The following is a 23031-nucleotide window of genomic DNA, read 5'->3' as shown; positions in this document are numbered from 1 at the left end:
GTGATGTTTAAAAATGGTTTCCTATTAAATATAGACACAAAGACAAAAAAGGATCCAACACTTTCTTTTGTCAGATTTCATATTATTTTATTAATGCACATTCCTTTCATTCATCTCATTTGAGTAATGTTTTTTGTATTGTTAGATTTGCCTTTTTAAAAGTATGATAGATATACACGCTAGTAGCATTGTGTAATGGCAACATGCTGCTGCTGTGCTCCTGAACACAAACCCTCTCACTGGTTGCATGTGGTGGTGGTTCTGATGCGATTACAACTGACCTGCTCTAATCTACAGCTCACTATTGGAGGACTGAGCCCTGGAACTTATATAATGCTTCAGGTGGCCTGTCGCTATATAAACCATTTTCTTGTGGGTTGTCATTGTGGATTTTGGTGTTGCACACTTTGTTAAACCAATCAGTGCAAGATCGTGTCCGCATTCAACAACACTGGCGGACAGTGAAGACCAAAACATAGTAGCTAGCCCGCAGGCTGTAACATAAATGTTTGTGAAGAGTGATTTGGAAACTGAAAAAGCGATGAGAGAGCAGACAAGTGGAACATACATATTAACAATTTCCTTATTTTCTCAGGGTTTAAGATTTACACAGTGAAACTGTTGTTGATTTATCAGAGGACTTTTTAAGGGACTTTTTCCATTACTCCATCTGCTACAGCACACATCCACACCACTTACAGTTATCCCATCAGGGCCAAGGTCACTTGAAAACAATGCATTTCGACTGTAAACAATCAAATCTTGACTTCAGTTCAACACAGACATCACCTTACTGCTGGACATCCTAAACATTTTCACTTCAGAGTTGCATGTGGCACTGTGAGGTATGTGGTATAATAACAATACCAACCTGTGATATGATGAATTCACATGACATTGTTTGAATGTTAAAGACATTTCAGCAATGTTCATAATGAGCTATTGCACTGATGATAACCTTTGATCTTCAAATACACTGAATACGCTGAATCACAAAAGTAGCTTAGATTCCATCTTTACCTTGATTGTAAGATACTTCTTCAATAAGTGCGAATGCATTATAAAATGAACGTTGCTCATTTGAAATTAGCATAACACTCAACAAAAATTCAGCTTTAGTCTATATTAGATTTAATCACCATTCAGACTCAATTTGAGAACGTTACAGAGCTAAGCGTTAACACACTGTCACTCTCGTTTTCAGTAATTTACCACGTAGGTATGTAGACTTTTGACAAGGAAATTGCATCAATCAAAACCCAATACTGGCTTAATATACACAACAAAACTGTAAGTGTTGGTTTGTGCACAATTTACCCCTCCCTCGCTACAGCCAGCAATACCTATCTATGTACTGCTACAAGAAAAAGCCCCTACATCAAGTCTTCAACTGAAATAATGCAATTCTGCAGTCTTTCTATACATGAGATGCCAGGTTCATCTGCAGTGCACTCACTAGACAAAATGGAACCGCTTTAAAAAATAATGAACACAGAATATTTACAGCTAACAGTGAAAAGAGTGTCTACCTGTAGAAGTTCATGTTTTAAAGCAGGAATACTGCTGCACTGTGTTTTTGTTAGTGCTATTATTGCAAAGTGAATAGGGCAAAGATTATGTGGCATTTATGAATGAAATCTCCAAGAGCACTGCTCTAAAGGAGAGGTTGAGCTGCTGTTGTCTCCCGACAGAGAGGGAAAAAAAGGTTGTAGGATGTTGTTGTGAAGAGTACAATAACACCACACCTAATGTTCCACAATAGTGAACAAAATGCTTAGATTTAGATGGCAAAATAATCGGGAATCTGTCATCTCGTTCCCTTTCTGTTGCTACCAATCGCCTATCTTCCATGTTGTGTCAAAAGGTACCAGAGCACATCAGTGAGGAGTGTAACATTGTGAGGTCAACAGCACTGAGTCATTGCAAATGGAGAGGTGTCCCCGCACCTCTTTTACTGCCCCTACGGTGGAGCAGTTACACAAACATTTTCAAAAAGAGGGAGTAGTGTGACCAAAAACATGTCCTGATGGCTACTAAAGACGTCAGTTCATCTCGGTGTTGAACAGAAACACGATTACACACCTTCCTTGGGGATGGAACACATTAACAGTCTTCTGATTATATCATTTATCCAACCTTTCAACACAAACAGATGTTGAATCTCAGTATGTTGTGAAACAGCTTTGTTTTGACTTAATCTTCTCATAAAGGCTGTCCACTCCCCATGACGTCTTTAAGACATCCAAATATATTTGGGTCGCTTTTTTGTGTTTGTCCATATTCCCATCTCTGTCACTGTAACTCAGGGTTGACACGATCCTGGAAGATGTACAGGTTGTTAGTGGCTGCTATGGCAATAATATTCTCAGATGGGTGCCAAGCCATGTGCAGGATTTTCTTGGTAAAGTCCAGGCTATCAACGCCCACGTCTCCACGGCGCCGCTTACCGCCGCTATACACACGTCGGGTCCGCAGCACAGCCCGAGGCTTGCTGCTCTCTCGCCAAGCCTCCAGGGTTACGCCTCGCCCCGTCTCCCTGTCAAACATCCGGAAGAAGCTGTTGTACGCCCCCGTCATGATCACGCTGAGGAGAGGAGAGATTGACATAATGAGATGTTATATCGGGAAGGGCCAGTGCATGCAGTGCAGATGGTGAAGAGAAGAAAAAGCCTTTGTTAACTCAAGGGTGAGGAAGTGGAAAGGAAGAAAACTCAATTGAAGGTAGGCCTACGGGGATTGATTAGACGTCTGCAAAGCTTGTCTCTGGGATTGATTTAAACGTTGGATAATAGCAGAGGCAGAGCATATAGGGGAAACACGCTGACACACTCCCCCGCCTTTGATTATAAATGGACTTTAATATACTGTACTTTGTCTATCCTTTGCTGTCTTTTATCTCTGCCACTTACCTGTCTGAGCTGTTCCAAACACACTCAAACTTGTCAAAGATGCAGTCGTTTTCATAGAGGGAACACAGCTTACTCCTCAGGTATTCATGGACCTTGGGATCAAGAAGACAGTCAACCTTAGTTTCTGGAGTAGATTCAGAATTATACAGTGGTGGTCCAGTGGATGGACCACACGCAAAGTGCAACATCTACAACAGACTGCATGTATTCAAATTCTGGCTCAATGTCATATTCATCAACAACACAACAAACACAGGCTGCAAGGGCGACATTAACTGGATGGGTGGGCGCACGTTCAATCAGCACAGGTAATACAGATTGTAACTGAGACATGGAAGAGACACAGATCAGGGAACAGATGTGCTACCTTACCTGATACGTCTCCACAGGCCCTTTGTCCATGTTCAGGTCCCACACCTTTGCGGTGAGGTAGTCTCTGGTCAGCAGGTAACGTCCACTGTGGCTGAACTTGACGTCCGACACGGAGGAAATGATCTCAGAGAAAAAGGACCGGCTCCCGGGATCCTCAGGTTCTTCAAACACTGACCAACGACAGAGTAATTGATTATTCCCAATTATAATTACATATATTGTATGTTCAATTCTATGTTGCGAAATGTCATCATTGTTAACAAAATGCTCACGTTTGGTGTGTCTGTCACAGAGCGCGGAAGCTCTCATGTCACAGAGGCGCAGGGTGCCCTTGCTGCTGCTGTACACAAACAAGTGGCAGTGGTGAGGGTGGAACTCTGCTGCTGTTATCACCTCTGTCAGATCCTCCATGTTGGCTGGTTTGATGTCCACGATATCTGAGGAAAAGGTCTGTTAGGGAAAAAATACCACAGAGATGGCACCACATCACCATCTTGGGAGGTGCAAAGGCATTCCAGCATAGACAGAGTATGGTGACTATCTACAAGGTGTCATGCGTGTTGTAACTTTTTTTTGCAGGAAAGAGTGATGAGGCACAACCGCAAAGGAAGGATATGCAGGAGGAACCGCATACACAGTAGGGCAGAGTGAGATACTCACCCAACATTCTGTTCAGTTTTAGATGTTTCATTTTTCAGTGCCAACATGTTCTCCACGCTCTCACCTCAATTCATAACCATAACCCAAAAGAAATGCTCCCCATCCAACCCCCAATATGCAAGCACACTCTGCTCCTCTGTCTGTTCTATTTTTGTTGTAGTCCTGTGTGGTTCAGTAGAAAGAGTACTGCTGAGTGAATAATTTAAACTCTTCTTCCATAGATGCTTCTTTGATTTTCTAGGTCAGCTTCCATTTGAATGGGAAATCACCAAATGCTTCCCCCCCGTCCAACACACTACAGCCTGCGCCGAAAACACGGCACTCTAATCGGAGCATAAACCCAAACACAGTCATAGCCTGTTTAGATTAAATATAAAATATAAAGTATGAATTCTGAATGTAAAGTATATTTCAACTGTATGTATATTTCAAGAGATGGAGTTGTGTGTGAGAGCATCAGAGAGACGTGTACTTGTATACATTTTGACACGCTTGCATCTCGTGCAAACCCTAACATATATATCATTCAGTGTGCCCTTGTTCCAACAGTATAGTATAATGCATAGATTCACTGACTTTTGTATTTATTTAGCTTCAATCAAGATGTGATTATCCTTTAAACAATTTAATAAGCATTAATTGTAGGCTTGGAAAATGATGATGTATGTCAATTGAACCCAAAAATATTATTGATTTATTATGACAGTATTTTATCTGTAGGCTCAATCTCTTTTTGTCCTGTTCCAGAAATGTATTTTAATTTTAAAATCATCCTATTATATTTTTTACATTGCTGCTGCAGAATTGATTGTGATGACACTCATTTATACTATTAATGAAAGATAGTCCCCTCTTTGTACTTTCAATCAGTGTCACAAGTTCTAGGAATTACATACCCTCCTCAAGACAAAGATTATGTTAGCTCTATAGCGAGCTTCAGAATTCTAGAAAGCAAAACAATAAATGTGTGTGATACAAAACAAACAAATCAATCACGTTAGGAAGGATACTGAAACTGCGGTCCGTGATGCCCAGGTGCCACATATTGATGCGGAGGTCATCAGCAGACAGGTAGGTCTCCCCGTCGCTGTTGACTGAGATGGAGTTAACATGGTAGGTATGTCCGTTGGAGAACACTCGTCTGGGACGAACCTCTACCATCAGATCTGTGGGTTTTAGCACCGGCACCTAAGATACAGAGATAGAGAGGATTGATGAAAGAGGCGGAAAGAAAGAGAGCGGGGTTAAGAAATAGGGCGATGGAAAGAAAACAAGACAAGAAGGAAATAATTCATCGACATGAGAGTCAGGGGTCAAATGAGGGCACTGGAACATCCACCTGACCAGACCAAAGTAAAGGTGAGAATGTGCAGGCTGTGCGTGTGTGTGTGTGTGCACGTGTGTGTCGGTGTGTGTTTGTTTGTGCACCTGCAGAGAGGTGATGGTAGAGATGTCCTTGATCCGTCCCTCCTCATCTTTCAGATTGTATCCCTCTGGTCTCTTGTCTCTCTCACTCACCTTCCACAGTTTAATGGTTTTATCTGTGACAGGCAGAATGATTTGCACATCACAGGAAGTTGATTAAGTTGAGAGAAAGCTGAGAATTAATGCCACACTCAGTGAGGAAGAGACTTGATAATGATTTATTCTTCATATGGCCAGTTTCTAAGGCAATCCCGATGAGCATTTCAGGGCAATTAAGTCTCATGACATGAATATCATTAAAGCACATATTAGATTCTTTGGTTGTCACAATGGCAGGTTGGTGCCATTACTGTGCCCACAAATGTGACTCCAATGACTTGATATTGTATTATCCCACCTATAGTATGTAATAGAAGACAAAGCCAGTCATCTCATATCTAATATCAATTCAAATCCCTGCATATTTACAGTTGATATCTCATAGTACAAACTGTACACAGGTCTACTAGTTGAGCTTCATCCTAACTGGGAATTAGAGAACTGGTTTTTCTCATGCTGTCACTGGTTTCTCACCATTGGTGGAGAGGAGGAAATGTGCTGCATTCTGCTGTGGCAGCCATCTGATCTTGTTGATTTTCTCTTCAATCTCCAGACTCTTCAGGTAGTCAAAGTCCGGCTCGTGGCTCTGGAACGTGCTGTAGACATTGTACTCTCCAGAGTCCCCCGTCTCCCCCACCTCCTCTGACTCCCCTTTAGACTGTCCAGGGCAAATAAGGAAGAAAACACAACTTTGAAAGAACATGTATGAGTAAAGATATAATAGAAAGAACATCCCTTTGGGACAAAGTGACGCCAGAAATGGCGTAGGTAGTGACTATTAATTCATGCTGTTTGTGGGCAACCTGGGTATAATATGGGGTGATTATTTCAAGTTTTATATGTTAAACCGACCTCAGTCTCTCTCTGAAAGATGACCACACGGCCACCTTTATCCCCCGTTGCCAGCAGGTCCCCTGTCTGGTTAAACTCCACCGTAGAGATGACATCAGCTGGAGGATGAAGGGAAAATGTGAGGTGATTAAGCAGAATTACGATTACAATAAAAGACATAGGGGTGAAGGAGAGATAAAGAGATGATAGAATGGAAAGGAAATTAAGTAGGCACAGGGGAAATGAGGGGTGGAGAATTAAGAGAAATGTCGATGGGGAGTGGAAATTAAAGAAAAAATACTAGATCAATACAAAGCATCTTAACTCTTAGTCATGATGCATGGGCCTCACATGGATACATGCTCAATGGGACAAGAAGATAACCATCAAATATTATTTATTCTACCAGGTCCTTAAACTCCAAACTATAAATTCATAGGAGATGACAAAATAATATCTAAAATTGAAAACAGGCCCTAACAATGAAGTGTCTGATGTGATTAATGTAAACATCCATTCCTTATATTCAGCAGTACAACGATAAAGCACCCATGAAGCTGAAATGAATCCATTCAATCATACCAGCATGTTATCTGACACTACAGAGACAGCAATGACACGCCGTCTGTTCTACCTTCAGTGACGTAGTCTCGCAGGAAGGTGTGGTTAATTTTGGGGCTCTCAGCGTCCTCGCCCATCTGAAGCTGAGGGAGGGTGACCCGCCAGCGCGCCCGTCCTGAGGGGAAGGGTCCAATCCGTACTCTCTCTCCGCACCCAGGCTGCGCCCATGCTGCTAGGGCCTAGCGGAGTGGCCTGGAACAAGGCATCATGAAAAACCAGCCAGCCGGAAGGAGAAGACGCGTGAAAAGGAGATGGAGACGAGAATGGAGAAGAAGGAGAAAGAGGGCTTTTACGGAAGAGGAAAAGGAGTGAGAGGATAAGAAGACACAGGAGGACAAGAAAGAGGAAAGTGGTGAGGTAGAAGATGTGAGGTAGGGAGAAATGGATAGAAAGGCTGGTGATGTAGTTGGAAAGAAAAGAGGAATGCTGTCGTTAGGCGGGCTGACAATACAGTCACACAGCATGCCAAATGGTGTGACCTTTGTTAGACATTCAAGAAACTCATTAGAAAAGATACACGTGTGCAGATGCACAAGGCCTAGTCAACGCTGAAGCAAATCCCAGAGCTGTACAGTGGAGGAAAAACAACAAACGCTCCAGCAGAGAAAGAGAAAATATAAATCCTTCTGTAGGAACACAGAAACAAGTACAGGATGATGAGGACGTGAGAAAATATCTACTGCAACATTCACTGGGTAGTGGTAGTAAATGCTCCCAGGGTGTGGTAGTTCTCTCTGCTTACTTTCCAGATCCCTGCTCTCACACGCACACACACACACACACACACACACACACACACACACACACACACACACACACACACACACACACACACACACACTTCTCAAATAGATAGTCCTTGACGGCGATCAGAGGAGAATGCGATGTCTTGCCTGTGCTGCAGGAGGCAGACAGGCCTCAGCACACCTACCAGTCCGCCTGCTGCTGCTGCTGCTGCTATTCCTGCTGGCGTGTAAACGTCCTCTGCTGCAGAGTGCCCGAGCAGGCCTGCGTGTCTGTCCGAGGAGGAGGAGAAGGAAGAGAAAAGAGAGCGCAAGGATGGTGGTGAGAGGAGGAGAGGCAAAGGAGGAGAAAAAAGAGAAAGAGAGAGGGATAATGAGGAGGATGGAGGTCCGCTGCCTGCTGATGCTGTGGAACTGATTCCGTGCAGCATCCACAGTGTCATGGCAGCCTCCTCCTGGAGCAGCCAATCACGGCACAGCTGTCACTCGTAGACCCACCCACTGCAGATGATGAAGGAGTAAGAGGCCAGCAGAGGGAGCAGTTAGACACTGAGTGGTGTGTAAACACTGGTAATATTCAGAATAAAATGTAGGGAAAGTCTTGAATTACACCACAGAGCAATCATTTTAAATAAATTAAATGTTCACACACCAATGATTGTTTATCACTGGAATGGGATATTTTCTAATTTTCTGTATATTTTAAGGTCATGTTTGACTGTTACAGATTATAATACACATTACACAGTACTTAACAAAAGTCTAATTAAGCAAAGCTATTTATCTATAATTCTACCCACCAGTTTATAACTTTAAAATGTTTCGGCTACTGTATCCAGACACACAATATAACACTGAAGTGAAACTGAAATACTGAAACAACAAAACCTTAAAGCAATGTGTTGACTTCAATCATTTAATTGTATTTAAGTACAATCGTAAAAATAATTTTTTGTTGTGCAGATTATCCACAGCCTGTGAGTGATAAGTGCAGCCAAGTCAAATAAGTGAAATGAATAATGATGAAGTCACTTAATTCAGGTTAAAGACAGACAATTGTTTCTGTATGTTGCACTTATGTTGTTGCACTTCAAACTAGCTTATTTGAAGACAGTGTTCACTTATACGATTGTACCTATTTGAAGCTACTGTACTTACAAGATTCTTGCTGTTCGGAGTTGTATCTCCATGATTGTTTGCACTTTTTGTACGTCGGCTAAATGAACTGTAATTGAATTAATAGGAAACTCTAACGTTATGCAGGTAGCCTAATAAGCTTAGCAAACTATGACAGGGGGAGACTCTGTGAGCTAATTCATCCTGGAGCAAAGCCAATGGTTGGACCCGATCCATTCATTCTGTAATGCAGTTTAAATTGGTTCCCTTTAATGGGTGAACCTGTGTGGCGCCAGATCGGCTAAATAAAGGTCAAGGGATTACCTTGACGCAATCCTTTCCACGGGCTCTTCTACTTGGCACTTTAGTCTGACTCACTACCTCCAGCATAGCAAGTGTTTCTCCTAGATAACTCAACAGGCAACAAACTGAGTTTAATCGATCTTTTTTCGCTCTACTTGAGCGAGGGGATGCCCTGTCTCAACTCTGAAGCGCTGGAGACCATGCAGCCTGGCAGTGGGACGCCCGGGGCATCTCCTGCAGCTGGGTCAGAGGAGTCCTGCAGCAGGGAAACAGTGACTGCGTCGCCGATGGCGAGGGACATGGGCTGGTTCTTCTCCCCGCTGTGGAGGCCTCGGTCCAAGACGATTAGCAGGAGGTTTGAAGACGGTGTGAAAGGCGACCAAGTGGAGGCATGGCTGGATGACCACTCCGACTTTACGAGGGCGTACTTTTTACGCAGAACTTCCACGTAAAACATTATTTACTATAACCCTTTCCAACACAAATATCTTAATACGTTTATTTTAAAAAGTCATACATAACTGTAAAATAGTTCGCTGTATGATGTAGCCTAATGTATGTTCATGTAAATGCAATGTATTATGATGTACTGTATGTTCATGTAAATGACTGTAAGCCAAGAAAAAATGGGTCTAGAAGATTGCTTCAAAAACATTATTGCAGTGAGGGAACTTTTTCTTCACAAAATGTATTTTCCACAAACATATTCTTTGTGATTTTCTCGTCCAATCAGTTATCTAGTCTGTCTTGTCTTTGACTTCAGGGTCAGTGGTCCACAGGCAGAAACTCCACTGCCCAGGTTTCCTAGGAGAAGCTCTGACCAGCTGAGGAAGGCTCATCATGGCAGACCTTCCTCTCCACTGGCCAGCTCACACATGGCATCATTAATGGACAGCCTCAAACCACTTCCCTCAAATCTCAGTGCCCCCCCTGAGCGCAGCATGGATGGCTTCAGTCCAGATGTATGGCCTGATCACTGCCCCTACTCTCCACGCTCTCCTCGTTCTTCACGCTTTCCTTTTTCTACCATTTGCCCTTGCTCCCCTGACTTACCCTACTCTCCTTATCCTCTGCCTCCCACTGCTGCAACTACTGAAGCCTGTGGCCATGGTGAGTGCTGCCCATGGATGATGGAGCTCCTGAGAGGAGGTCTCAGCTGGATGGGTTCTGTAGCAGAGCTCTGCCAGGGGGCTGTCCTGCATGCTGGGGAGCTGCTGGCAGCCGAGTATTGCTCCCTCTCGTTGGTAAAGAAAGACTCTCGTGGAAGGAACACCTTGGAGGAGTTGATCGCCCTGAAAGCATTGGGGTGCTTGAGCGAAGGCAACATCTACAGCCATGCACACCGGGAGCTGGTGAAGGGTATCATGGAATCTGCAATGGCTACAGGGTCACCAATGAACCTGAGAGACCCATCAGGGGTAAGCCTTCAAACTGACAGTCATCATAACTCTGCATTTTGTTGTAAACAGACTGATACGTTTCTACACATGACTCAAGTTGTTTTGTTCTAGGGCACAGGTACTGTATTTTAAAGGGGACAGATAATGAAAAACGCACTTTTCGGTGCTTGTGCAAATGCATGTGGGTAAATGCACTGGCAACCAATCTCCAAGTTATGAAATAAGACTAAAATTGTAATTAAAAAAATTGTGAGCTGAATAGATCAGAAAGTATGAACCTGAAAATTAGCATTATGTCCCCTTTAAATGAGGAATAAGGACTGTACATTAAATTAGTCAGCAATTTTCTGAGGAATCTGTTTTTAGACTATGACGTGGCTATGTAATGGAGCGTGGGGGTGTTAGGGAATCCCAGATGACGCACCTGCTTCTAATCCTCTTAGAGACTGATTGACCTCTGACTATTGGGACAGTGATGTACTACGCTAAACTGTTCCTTTCACCCACACACAGACACAGACACACACACAGACACACACACATACACAGTCACCAACTCAAAGAGAAAAGATGGCCCAGCTCACTTAAGGGCTTACAGGAGGTGCCCACACCACCACTCTTTGTCCTTACCACCAATTTAATTAGAAAGAAGTCGGCAGGTAATCCTCAGTCAGTGTGGGTGTGGATGTCTTGTTCCTAATAACCCATGGACACCAAGGTTACTGAAAAGCGTGGGTGTTCCTGGCTAAAGCTTTTAAAGCCGATAAACAGCATATATGAATACAGTCGAGTTTGGTTAAAAAGTGTGTTGCTGCCAAATTACATAAAGAACTTAATTCACAGAATGATGTGTTGCAATTAAGTATTAATAAGTGATGCTCTTGTTTGCAGTGTTATACTTACTTAGTGTTCATTGTTTTCCTTCTCAGGACCCCAGATTCGACTTTGATGACGACCAATTATCAAAGATCAGCACTGTTTTGAGTGTCCCTATCAAGAACCACAGAGGAGAGGTAACATTTTATTTTAATTTTTTCAAGATATAATGTGTTTTTTTGTACATTCCCTCATGCCTAAGCAGGTTAAATGTATAAACACAGTTGTATGAAACTTCCAGTATGATGTATTTTAAAGTTTATAACACAGATTGATTAACAATAAAACATGTTTTCTTTTGCGGACAGGTGGTAGGTGTAGTCGTAATGATCAACAAGAGAAATGGCTGCGATGGATCAGTTTCTGTTTTTACCAACATGGATGAAAAGGTGAGGGACGGGAGGTTTGGCCCTGTTACTGCAGGGCAGCAGATGTTAGAGCTCTTGTCTTTGTATATTACTTGACTAATACCTGTCTGAGGTAAGTTTGAGTTTAATTGTATTGGCCAGGTACTGTCGAATCACATGGATGTGTTGGGGTTGGTCCTGGATAATGTCCAGCTGTATGAAAGCTCAAGACAGGAGGCCAAACGCAGTCAGGTAACACCACCAGAGAACAATATGAATTTTATGTATTTCTATGTATGAATGTACGTCTATGTAATCGATCTGTGTGTGTGTGTGTGTGTGTGTGTGTGTGTGTGTGTGTGTGTCAGGCTTTGATAGAAATGGCACAAGTGTTGTCAAAGGAGCACCGTTCTTTTGAAGGTCTGCTGAGTAAGATGGCTGCCACCATCATGCCCTTCACACATGCTCAGTACTGCACCATCTTCATCCCCAGTGAGGAAACCTCAGTTGCGAAAGACGAGGTGCCTTATCTTGTTTGATACCTTTTTTGTATGTTTAAAACAAAATGAAGCATCAAATCATATCTTGGTATGTGTATTTTTGTGTTCCTCTGGTGGTATTTCAGGTTTCATTCTCCAGAGTGATTAACCTGGAGTGTGAGGAGCTTGGATCAACCTGCCAGATCTACAGAAGGTCCTGCTTGTTGCTTGATACATAACGACAATGATTGATTATTGCTTGGTTGATAGCTATGTTGACAGATATTTGTTTATAACAGTTTTGTATTACTTATTGCTTATATACATTAACCAAATAATATTTCCTTATCTAACATCAGACGTAGTGTAAATAGTTCCATATAATATTTTTCAGGGGGCGTGACGTCAGCGATATAGACCCATCACATGCCCTTCGAACTCTGGATTCTATGGAAACATTTAATATGTCGGAGATTTCTCAGGAAACAACAAAGAGTCTGATCTGCTGCCCCGTGAGAAATGAAAGGTCTGAAAATGTTATTGGTAAGTCTCTTTTGAATGGCAATGATCATGATACGGTTTCAGTTGCACTCATGGTATCCAATCGCAAACTCTAAGCTTCCTCGTGTGACTTCATAAACTTGCAATCTCTAAAAAATAAAACAGAGGTACAGTCCTTCATGCTTGGCACACTTAAACATACAACATGTAGTTTGTATGTAGTAGCAAAGGGAAGTCAGCTGTTTGCTAGTTGTGTGATTAAGGCTTTTTAGTTAGGGTTAGGGTTTAATTAATCACCTCTTAAAACTTATTTCTCATGTTGTACAACTGTCTTCTATCCCTTTCCTTTATTGTCACATAGCGGTGTGCCAACTGATGAACAAAAGGAGCAGAGACACAGATGAGATGGAAGCTTTTAACAGATACGATGAGCGCCTACTGGAGGACCTGGCTGTGTACTGCGGCCTGGCTCTGCAGTATTCTCAGGCTGTGCTGTTCACTGAGGAGCGGAGGGCCAGTATCGAGGTCACAGAGGAGGTGGGTAACCCGGTTATTCTACACACATCTTAAGCTTGCAGCCAAGGGAACCTGTTCAGGTGTTTGCAACTTAAAATGTTCTCTCTTCTCACAGGTTCTTGCCTACCACATCACCGCAGCAGAGCAGGAAATCCTAGTATTGCAGGTGATCTTTGATAGAAATGAACACTTTCTGTCAGTCCAGTCTAGCTTAATGTTCAGAAGACCTGCAATCAATGGCCTTTTTTGTAATCTGTTTTCAGGAGGCAACTATTCCTTCCGTTGAATCACTGCATATTCGAGACTTCCATTTCTCTGAGTTTGGTCTGCCAGAAGACAGGACCACTCAGGCCACCATTCGTATGTTCCTGGACCTCAATTTGGTGCAGGAATTTAACATTGATTACAAGGTAACTGACCTGATAATAATCAGGTTTCACGATAGAGAGTATCCAAGTGAACCTCTATGAAAACGGCAAATATATTCAGTTCTTTTTTTTTCTTCTTTTAGAGGTTATGTCTGTTTGACATATGACAATGTGCAGTTCACCTTTAAAAGTTTCACTGTTGGCAAATTGAAATTTAAAAGCAAAGAAAATTAAAAGCATTCAATTAAATGTATACCATTCTAACCGGTCCCTCTTCAGGTTTTTACCACTTTTTCCACATGTGTCTTTCCTGCAGAGTCTCTGCCAGTGGGTGCTGACTGTGAAACGTGGTTACAGGAACAACGTGCCTTATCACAACTGGAACCATGCACTGAGCACTGCTCAAAGCATGTTTGCTATGCTCATGGCCACAGAGCAACTCCAGGTTAGTTCATGCCTGTTTTTGCTCCTGTGCATGTACAATAGCCGTCACTGCTGAAACTTATATGTAAAGATAATAATGTAATAATGTAGCCAAACTAGCATGTTTATGGTTTTTTTAAAAGCAATACTTTAGGTATATAAATGTTGCAACATACAGCTTTACTACACTAACTACAGAATCTCTGTAAGATAAACATTGTCCTTGATTCAAGAGCCTTGAGGTTGTACACAAAACACAGAATGTGCACACGTGTGTCTTCCTTCCTTCACTGAACTAATTCAATGTTTTTATATATATATATATATATAAATTTCAAACTGCAAAAATGTTAATGTGTCATGTACAGAATCAGGGAAATAACTTTCTCTCTCTCTCTCTCTCTCTCTCTCTCTCTCTCTCTCTCTCTCTCTCTCTCTCTGTTTCAATTTCAGACAATTTTTTCCCGTCTGGAGATTTTAGCACTGATGATAGCCACTCTGAATCATGATATTGACCACAGAGGAGTCAGTAACTCGTACATAGAAAGGTAAACAATACTTTCCCTTGTTTCAAGTTTAGTACGATCTAAAAAGTAATCATATCTATGGCTATGTATATGCTTTTATTTGATTTATATTCATCCAGTGTTATACTGGTTATGCTTTCAGTCGTCAGTCACTGCATTCTTATATTCAGCCAATATCTCTCTCTCTCTCTCTCTCTCTCTCTCTCTCTCTCTCTCTCTCTCTCTCTCTCTCTCTCTCTCTCTCTCTCTCTCTCTCTCGCTCTCTCTCTCTCAGGAGTCAACAGCCTTTAGCTCAGCTGTATGGACACTCTTCCCTTGAAAACCATCACTACAATCTGTGCATCTTCATCCTAAACAACACTGTAAGACATCATCCTTTCATCTTTTCTATTCATTTTGACCCATCTCTTTTTCTTAACCTATGAGTCACTTGTGTATGCACACAATCTTTATCAGTTTTATCATATCCAACTACTTGTAAACCATAATATACTACTGTGTTTTTCTCCAGTCTGTATGTCTATCTGTCTTTCTCTGTCTCTTTGACTTAATTAATTTTTAAATCAAACTTTGCATGACACACATGCACACCTATTGTCATAGCAAAGGTTATAAAATAAATGATATACAAACACATTAAGATGGAATGCAATGAGTTGAAGGATAAACTGATATACTATTTGATATGTTTTATAAATATTGATTATTTGTATAGAATACTTGGAATATCGTTTCTTCAAAAGCTATGCTGTATGACTGATATTCTCCAGGAGAAATGCTGCAAAATCTCCATTCAAGTGTTTATTTTTTGTTTATCTGAATGTGGACACAATCTTCTCGTAACAGACAGCTTGTTTTCACACCCGACGAAGCGCCTTGAGATGTCGCTGAACTTTAAAGTGTGCTTTATAAATTAAATTAATTGTTATTATTATTATTATTATTATTATTATTATTATTAATATTATTGACTGCTGCTGCATATATCTGGTGGTCACTGAGTCGAAGTCTTTACTTCCCTCTGATACTTAGTAGTTCTTCTCTTTCTCGTCCTCTCCCAGGGGAGTCAGATTCTCAGCGGCCTCTCTGCAGAGGACCACAGAGCTTTACTACACATGCTCAAAAGGGCAATCCTCGCAACTGACCTGAACGTCTATATGGAGTATGTTAAAACAGAAAATGTCAAATAGGTTCAAGCATTGTGAAGTTCTTGTTTTACCCTATTTCTGCTTGTCTTTTTAGGAGAAGAAACGAGTTCTTTACTCTTGCCAAGAAAAGCGGAGTGAGCTGGAAGAGTGAGAATAAAAGAGACTTACTGAGGTGAGAAACAAATCAATTATAATCAGGCATATACGATAATAATATCTATGATGGAGCAAGGGGCTGTTCCTTTAAGATACTAAGTTTATTAAGCCATTCATGCTTTTTTTTATCTTCTCAAGACTTTTACTACTGATTTTTTGTATTGCTTTATCCTTCATCAACATTTGTCTTATCTTCACAAAGTCTTTGCGTCCTTTGTCTTTATCTTTAAATTGTACCTTAATTTTGTCTTGCTTTTGGTTGGCCTCACTGTTTGAGTTTCTCTATAGCCTTGCATCCTTGCTTTGCTTTGTCTATCAAAGCACTTTGTAAACTCTGTTTTTAAAAGGTGCTATATAAATAAAATTATTATCATTATATATGTATTTTTATTCACCCAACAGGTCGATGTTGATGACAGCTAGCGACCTCTCTGCAATCACAAAGCCTTGGCCTGAACAAAAAAGGGTAGGTCTTCCTACATTATCATCATCATTCATTCATTTTGAGTTCATCACAATCCTGACCTCACTCGTCCTCCAAAACAGATTGCCAACTTGGTTGCCATGGAGTTCTTTGCACAAGGGGACAAAGAGAAAAAAGAGTTCAAAATCCAACCCATTGTAAGTTTTGCTAGCATGCTAGCTGCATCATGGGGGATTTCTTATGCAATATTTCATCGCCCAAATAATATGTTGAACCACTACAATTGATCTGGTCTTTGAAATCGTCCTATTTTAACAGCCAGTTTACACTCTTTTCTCACCAGGACGTCATGAACAGGGAAAACAGCACTCGGATGCCATACATGCAAGTTGAATACATAGATGACATCTGCTATCCACTGTACAAGGTATGCTATATCTGCAGGTGTTGCATGTGTGTGGACGTATGCATGTGGCACATGCATGCATATGTGTGCATGTTTGTAAGCAAAAGAAAACCACAACATTGTCTTTAATGCTGTTCTATTCTCTTATCCTCTAATTACCACTTTTCCATTACTCCAAACATCACACTGTCGATCTCTGCCTTCCTCAGGCTGTATCAAGACTGTTTGACACCTGCTCCCCACTGCTAAGTGGTTGTAAGAAGAACAGAAAAAACTGGATGCATCTGGCTGGGAAAGCAAAGGAAGAAGACTGAAAATGGTAGCTGTGTCACCCTGCAAACACATACAAATAATGAGGAAGAGACGCAGACAGAAGATGGAGGACTGGACTGAGGAAGTTTGACCTGACCTGTTTGTTCTCCATCCTCTCTTGGAAATATCAGCGTAGTGCCACATCAGAACTTTGACTTCTTAATGTTTTAATGGGATATATGCAACAATCTTGACACATATAAGCAATGCTGCAGTTGTCTGAGTTGCCTGGCTGAGAACATATCGTGTAGCAAGGCCAATGTCAAACCCAGTAAATAGAAATTAGTACATTTTTTATTCAAATGATACAATTAGAATTAATAAATGTGGTCGTTGTGCCAGAAAAGCCAAGAACATTCTCTATAAATTCACTCTACTGATGTTGTTGCACACATCACCATGGCCACTTCCTGATGGCTGATACTTTAAGTATTCCAAATGATGTGACTGTCATTTAACTTGATTGTAAAGTCAACGACAAAATATGGCTATTGTTTTAATTGTATGGATGGGTCGATTAGTATTATCGGATAAAGATGAAAACACAAAAATCTACTTCCAATGTAAGCTCAATGAGCCGTTTGTTACATTGGGTTCAGGATTCTGTAGTTACCAAGCACAGCCGCTGGGAGGCAGTGATGCCGTTTAACCGACGCGGTGCTGTTGCTGCCGATTCAGACCCGCAGAAGAAGACACCGGCGGAGAGACAAGAGAGGAAGAAAATGACAGGGCGCGCAAAAAGAAAACCCAAATCCACTCAGGTAATATAACAATGTTTTGACCCACTCTATTGGGCTGCAGATATGTCCGTTTGAAAGGCGGTTCAAGTGGCAAGAAGCTGTGCTGCGCGTGGTTATAATGGCGACAAAGCAACTTCTGTTGAACACTATGGGCAGAACTGTTTGGCACGCTGTCTGCAGCGGTCAGACGACAACATGGCAGCAGCACCGCTGCCTGGTAATGCAGAGCCTCTTGTTCAGCGGCGTTCACAGCCAGCTACACACCCGTTTACAACATAACGTTTCGATGTTGGTTGCATTACACAAATCAGAACTGCTGAGTCATGGAGCATTGCAGAGTATTTTAGCTTGGTAACGTTTGTAGGCTAGTTCTGCTGTTTGGAAACGTGCGTGTGTTGTGTTTGTGTATGTGTATGTGTGCATTTGATCTCACAAAGGCCATACATCAGTGCAAAGATTTTGATTCCTCACCTTGTGTAAGAGGGTCTCCCAATGAGGCGGGTACACAATGCAGATCACTGACCACTTATAAGGGCGAGGGGGCCCATATGCAATACAGTTCCCAGTTTGGTCAACAACCCTGCAATAAATATTACCTTGAGGGTTATGATCAGTCTTTGCTGGCTCTGTTCTAGAGTTGTGTCGATTCACGTCATTTTGTGATGCTTTTGGATTTGACTTTCATATAAAAAACACACGCACAACTTATTTAAGAAATATTTCAAAAACACAATCATCACTATTAACATCCCCTTGACAATAAGACTTAGCATTAAAATAACAGGAAAATGTGTATGCAGCTATACTGGTGTGTGAACTCTCTAAAGGTAGTGTTCTTACCACTGCAGGTGCTGATACTAAAACTCAATACACAAAGGGTTAACAAGTGATTGAGTGAAGGTAATACTCTCCAGTGGTTTTACTCGGACAGATGCTCAATTTATTGCAGGGCTGTTGTATTAAAATACACTCTTTGTAGCTTGGTGTACCAAATAAACTGGCATCTTGGTATATAACATCATAGTTGTTTTTCCTACAATACATTTCTTTAGGAGTCGGGTACAGGCAATGGTGAGTTGAAGAAAGCCCGTGCTGATGAATCCAAAGCCGTGCCAATGTCAGAGGTGGAGTCCAAGCAAAGCGATGAGATGGTGCAACTGTACAAGCTTCAAATGCCAGACGATCTGTACCACTTCTGGGACTTCTGCAAGGAGCTTTGTCCTGACAGCCCCCGTGGTATGCTCTTTACACTAACAGTGTATCTTGTTGCATGAATACTGATAGGACAGAAGGTGAGGTTTTACATTTGATAAATTTTTCAGTTTGTAGACGTAAAGAAAACAGGATGGACACATACTTAGTCAATGCAAAGTCTGGATGGTTGGGCTAAATGCACATATGCTCTACTAGGCTACTTGTAAATTTCCCTCGGGATTAATAAAGTATCTATCTATCTTGTAAAAATGCACAGTACCAGCCCAACATTCGAGGGAACCTGCTGACACAGGTGTCTTTGTTAGATGTTGCCTTTTTATATTTGACAGTTTTGCGTAGAGAAGCGGTGTTATGGTCTGGAGTTGTTCTTTTGGTCATAAGTGCTGCCAGTCCATGGTAGTCTTCTAAACAGCTTCATTGTTTAACAAACAATATAGGAGTCAAAACATTGTAGCAGATCCTCATTACAAGTTTCCTCTTCCCAAAGTGACATCTGCAGATTGTGTGTGACCAACAGTCAGACAATGTGTTAAAGATAAGATGAAGATTAGGATGGAACATAGAAAAACATGAAACCAGACTGGTATAAAATATTTCCAGTTTAATAATCATAAGGCTGTTGCAATTAAATAATTTTTTCTTTTCTCCAAAGTTATGCTTTTCTTCCTCATTCAGCAAGATGATAACCCTCCTTAAGGATTTTCAACATAAGCATGTGTCTGCACACGTAGCATAAAAAAGAGTAGTTTCATTGGAAATCACATATAAAGGACAAAGTTAAAGACATTGCACACAAGCCAAAGCTTTTAGCTTAAAGCTTGAATTCACAGAGAACATTTTGAGCCACCAATAATCTTCCACCTCTCAGTGGCCTGTGTCAGATGTTCTCCGTCTTTGTCCCATGTGACTGATTTCCTGTTCAAATATATAACTGGATGTTTTGTAAGATGATACCAAAGTAAAGGGAAGAATAAAAGAATAGTAACTGGAAGAATTTGGTTTGTTGAACATTTCTTTGAGTTTTCTTAGGTTTTATATTTTGTATTCTTCTTTTCCATAAAGATGTAGAAAACAAATAAAAATAATAAATATATATATAATCTCAATAAAAGCCTAATTTGTTGCAAGTGCACTCAAGCATTCTGTATCAATATATAATCTTTTATTCATCCTAATGAATGCAGGTGCACTGAAAGACACACTGGGTTTGCAGCTGGTTGGTCCCTTTGACATCCTGGCAGGAGCCCACAAAAAGTCCAAGAATCCTCAGCCTAACTTCCACCTTCACTGGAGGTATTTATACGACCCACCAGAGTTTCAGACCATCCTTCTGGGGAGTGAAGACAGGCAGCTTCACATCGGCTACTACAGGTACACAACATGCATCTGAAGTCTGTGAAGGTGTTCGATCTGTGCTGAGTCAGTGTAATTGCCTTAATGGCGAGGCCTTTGACTTAGCCTACCAACAAGTTACTATACCATGTACAGTCTAGCTAGTGAGGGGTACATGATACAGAAACAATGATAACTATATCCACATGACCACGATTAGCTTTACTGAAATGTATTGTTTCCCAAAATCCACCAGAGACTCTCCAGACTCCCTCCCTGCGTTCGTTGGGGAAAATGAAGCCAAGAAAGGCTGCACTATAGCACAGATGGGGGACAACGTTTTTGCTGCTGTCTTGTGAGTACTAACCACCACCTATTTGCCATACAGAAATATTTCCTATACTTGTGATCAGTCTAAGAAAGTTTGAACTTCAAAATGACAGAAACCATAGGATGTATCCTGAGTGTGATCTCGTTGAGTCATTGGAGAGAAAAGAGGACATTTTTATTCACCTGGGATTGGCTGTTATGTTTAAATTGTGTAGTAAATGATCAAATTCCAACACGTTAAGCACATACTTACATTTATTTATGTTAAAGATTTATTTACACATGAGTATATGGTAGCCACACTAAACTCTGTCAAACACTTATTGCTTGCTCAGATCAGTGATCAGTGATCAGTGTCTTGCTACTTCCATACATGTCATCTTACCGACTGTTGATCACTTTGTTCCCTCCTCCATCAGCCTGTATCTGTTGAGGAGGAGGAAAGAGAGGGGCAGCAAGAAAGCAGGCGGAGAAGCTTTGGAAAGCTTGCAGGCACAGCTGAGAGACCGGGCAGAGACTCTGGGCTTGTCTCTAGAGCAGAAGACCAAAGGCATGAAGCAGAGGGACAAGAAGGTAACTTGCACAGTGGAGCAAACTGTGGTTTTATCTGCGGTCTATCGCTTTAAGAACTAACTCGCAAAACTCCTCGTTTTAACCTCATATGTTGCTTTGTTGCTCGGACTGTCAATTTAAGCAGTTTATCAATTCAATACTATGTGCAGTAAGTCAAGGACACCTACAAGTTATACCCGAGCATTTGGAATCTATATCGGTTTGGACAGTAGATAAACTTATTACATTTTAGGACACATTGCCAAACCCACCACATCGCATAATACTGTCATTTCACAAAATGTGGGTTACAGTTACAGTCATATATTCAAAACGAAAAAATGTGTTTGACTAAAGTGTTGCGATCCAAGTTGACGCCAGCAGGTAATCTCTTAACCCTGTTGGTACACCATAGGTGGTCACCAAGACGTTCCACGGTGCCGGCATCGTCGTACCTGTAGACAAGAATGACGTAGGATACAGAGAACTACCAGAAACGGATGGTGAGCTTATAAACCAAAACAAATATACATATATATTTAGTAATAAACATTGATGTTTTTGAGACGTAAAACATGCGTATAAGTCCAGATATATACAACCTGTGAGTGATTGCTTGATATTTATTTTTCTTTCTCCTTTTATATCCAGCTGGTCTCAAGAAGATACTCAAGGCTATAGCTGAAGCCCGGAATGATGACGAGCGCGTCAAAGCCTTTGGACCTCTCCAGGAGATGGTCACGTTTGTTCAGTTTGCCAACGATGAGTGTGACTACGGCATGGGATATGAACTAGGAATGGACCTCTTCTGTTACGGATCCCATGTGAGTCTGATGAAGTGGTGCATAAAAGCCCTTCGACACTCTCAATCAGAGATTTGACTTTATTACACCCACTGTCTTTCTGCTTCCATTTTCTTACATATACTGTATGAAAACAAATATTCAGACAATGGTTACTTTCTTCTAGGCTAATGCATGTTTTTTGTGAATTCATTTTTTTTCAGATTAATTTGAGCAATGTCAATCCTGCGCAGCATCTTGTGTGTTGTAGGTGCACCTGGGTTTGCAGGAGTAAAGTTAATATCACAAAGCATTGCCTAATAGCTGTGTTCGGGTTCAGCATCCCTCCAATGGGTCACAGGATAAATCTGAGTGTGGCAAGGGGAGAGTTCAAAGGATATAGCAAAAATGGAAAAACCCATTTCTGCCCTGTACATTTCTATTATTTTTTGGGATTTAAAAGTTTAAATGTTTTTTGTTGCCACTGAATGTTGCAAAACCACTAACATTGTAGTTGGACAGAAATGCATTATTAATCTTTGGTTTCATATCTCTCCCCAGTATTTCCACAAGGTTATCAGGCAACTTCTGCCCATGGCCTACAGCCTCCTGAAAAGGAATTTGTTTGGGGACATTTTGGAGGCCCACCTCTCCAGCCGCAGCCACGACGACCTGGACCAACTCTCCGCACATTAAACAAAAGACTCAGAAGTACACATTTCAGCTCTAGTTCTTATAAGCTTTTCCCACCATGTGTCTTTGTCCTCTATTGTTTGTTATTATTGTTAATGCTTCTTGGTGGTTTTTCTGGCGTTCATTGATTGGAACCAGTTCAATGATAATCTTGTTCGTAAAAGTTAGATGTCTAATAAAGTATTTTTATAATATTACCTGTCCGATTGTTGTATTCAAGGTGTATACTGTACCTACTTACTTTTCATTTTTTCATTTAGATCATCTTATAAAACATGGCTTGTAGGAGCAGTTGCAGTATCGAGTTATACCATGTAGTGTAAACAGAGGGCAGTATTGCATACGAAGTCTCATCACATGTGCATCATGTCCCATAGTTGAAATAAATTCAGCAGTTAGTCAGAAATCATTTACACTGATAAATG

General features: G+C 41.2%; 3 protein-coding genes across 5 annotated transcripts; 2 read left to right on the top strand and 1 right to left on the bottom strand.

Annotated features, from left to right (window-relative positions):
• Positions 1-45: 45 nt before the first annotated feature.
• Positions 46-8074, bottom strand: ppp2r2ca (protein phosphatase 2, regulatory subunit B, gamma a). Of its 3 annotated transcripts, none has more exons than XM_029434107.1 (10): positions 7849-8074; positions 6931-7311; positions 6318-6415; positions 5940-6123; positions 5370-5482; positions 4952-5129; positions 3554-3718; positions 3282-3451; positions 2910-3001; positions 46-2584 (listed from the first exon to the last, which is right to left on the bottom strand). In XM_029434107.1, exons 2-10 carry the CDS (start codon positions 6992-6994, stop codon positions 2293-2295), a joined length of 1356 nt encoding a protein of 451 aa, XP_029289967.1. In that variant the 5' UTR covers positions 6995-7311; positions 7849-8074; the 3' UTR covers positions 46-2292. The 3 variants fall into 3 exon arrangements, with proteins under 3 accessions (XP_029289967.1, XP_029290133.1, XP_029290049.1); XM_029434273.1 differs by having other exon boundaries at positions 6931-7109; XM_029434189.1 differs by lacking the exon at positions 7849-8074 and having other exon boundaries at positions 6931-7664.
• A 1172-nt stretch (positions 8075-9246) lies between these two features.
• On the top strand, positions 9247-17222 carry pde5aa (phosphodiesterase 5A, cGMP-specific, a). The gene is given in 21 exon segments (XM_029430218.1): positions 9247-9527; positions 9843-10497; positions 11409-11492; positions 11664-11744; positions 11865-11954; positions 12071-12223; positions 12328-12395; positions 12576-12724; positions 13044-13219; positions 13314-13364; positions 13462-13608; positions 13883-14011; positions 14443-14537; positions 14791-14878; positions 15578-15678; positions 15759-15836; positions 16223-16286; positions 16367-16441; positions 16588-16671; positions 16860-16960; positions 16962-17222. Coding segments are annotated over 21 exon segments (2832 nt in total). The 3' UTR covers positions 17044-17222.
• Positions 17223-17601: 379 nt separating this feature from the next.
• hpf1 (histone PARylation factor 1) lies at positions 17602-22800 on the top strand. The gene is made up of 8 exons (XM_029435984.1): positions 17602-17723; positions 18755-18938; positions 20102-20288; positions 20506-20604; positions 20999-21152; positions 21547-21634; positions 21783-21955; positions 22475-22800. The coding sequence occupies exons 1-8, from the start codon at positions 17685-17687 to the stop codon at positions 22607-22609; spliced, it is 1059 nt and encodes a 352-aa protein (XP_029291844.1). The 5' UTR covers positions 17602-17684; the 3' UTR covers positions 22610-22800.
• The last annotated feature ends 231 nt before the right edge of the window (positions 22801-23031 follow it).

The sequence above is a fragment of the Cottoperca gobio genome, chromosome 1, assembly GCF_900634415.1.
Source record: "Cottoperca gobio chromosome 1, fCotGob3.1, whole genome shotgun sequence".
Taxonomy (NCBI): domain Eukaryota; kingdom Metazoa; phylum Chordata; class Actinopteri; order Perciformes; family Bovichtidae; genus Cottoperca; species Cottoperca gobio.
The sequence above is the reverse complement of the archived record's forward strand: the minus strand, read 5'-3'. Positions and strand labels throughout refer to the sequence as shown.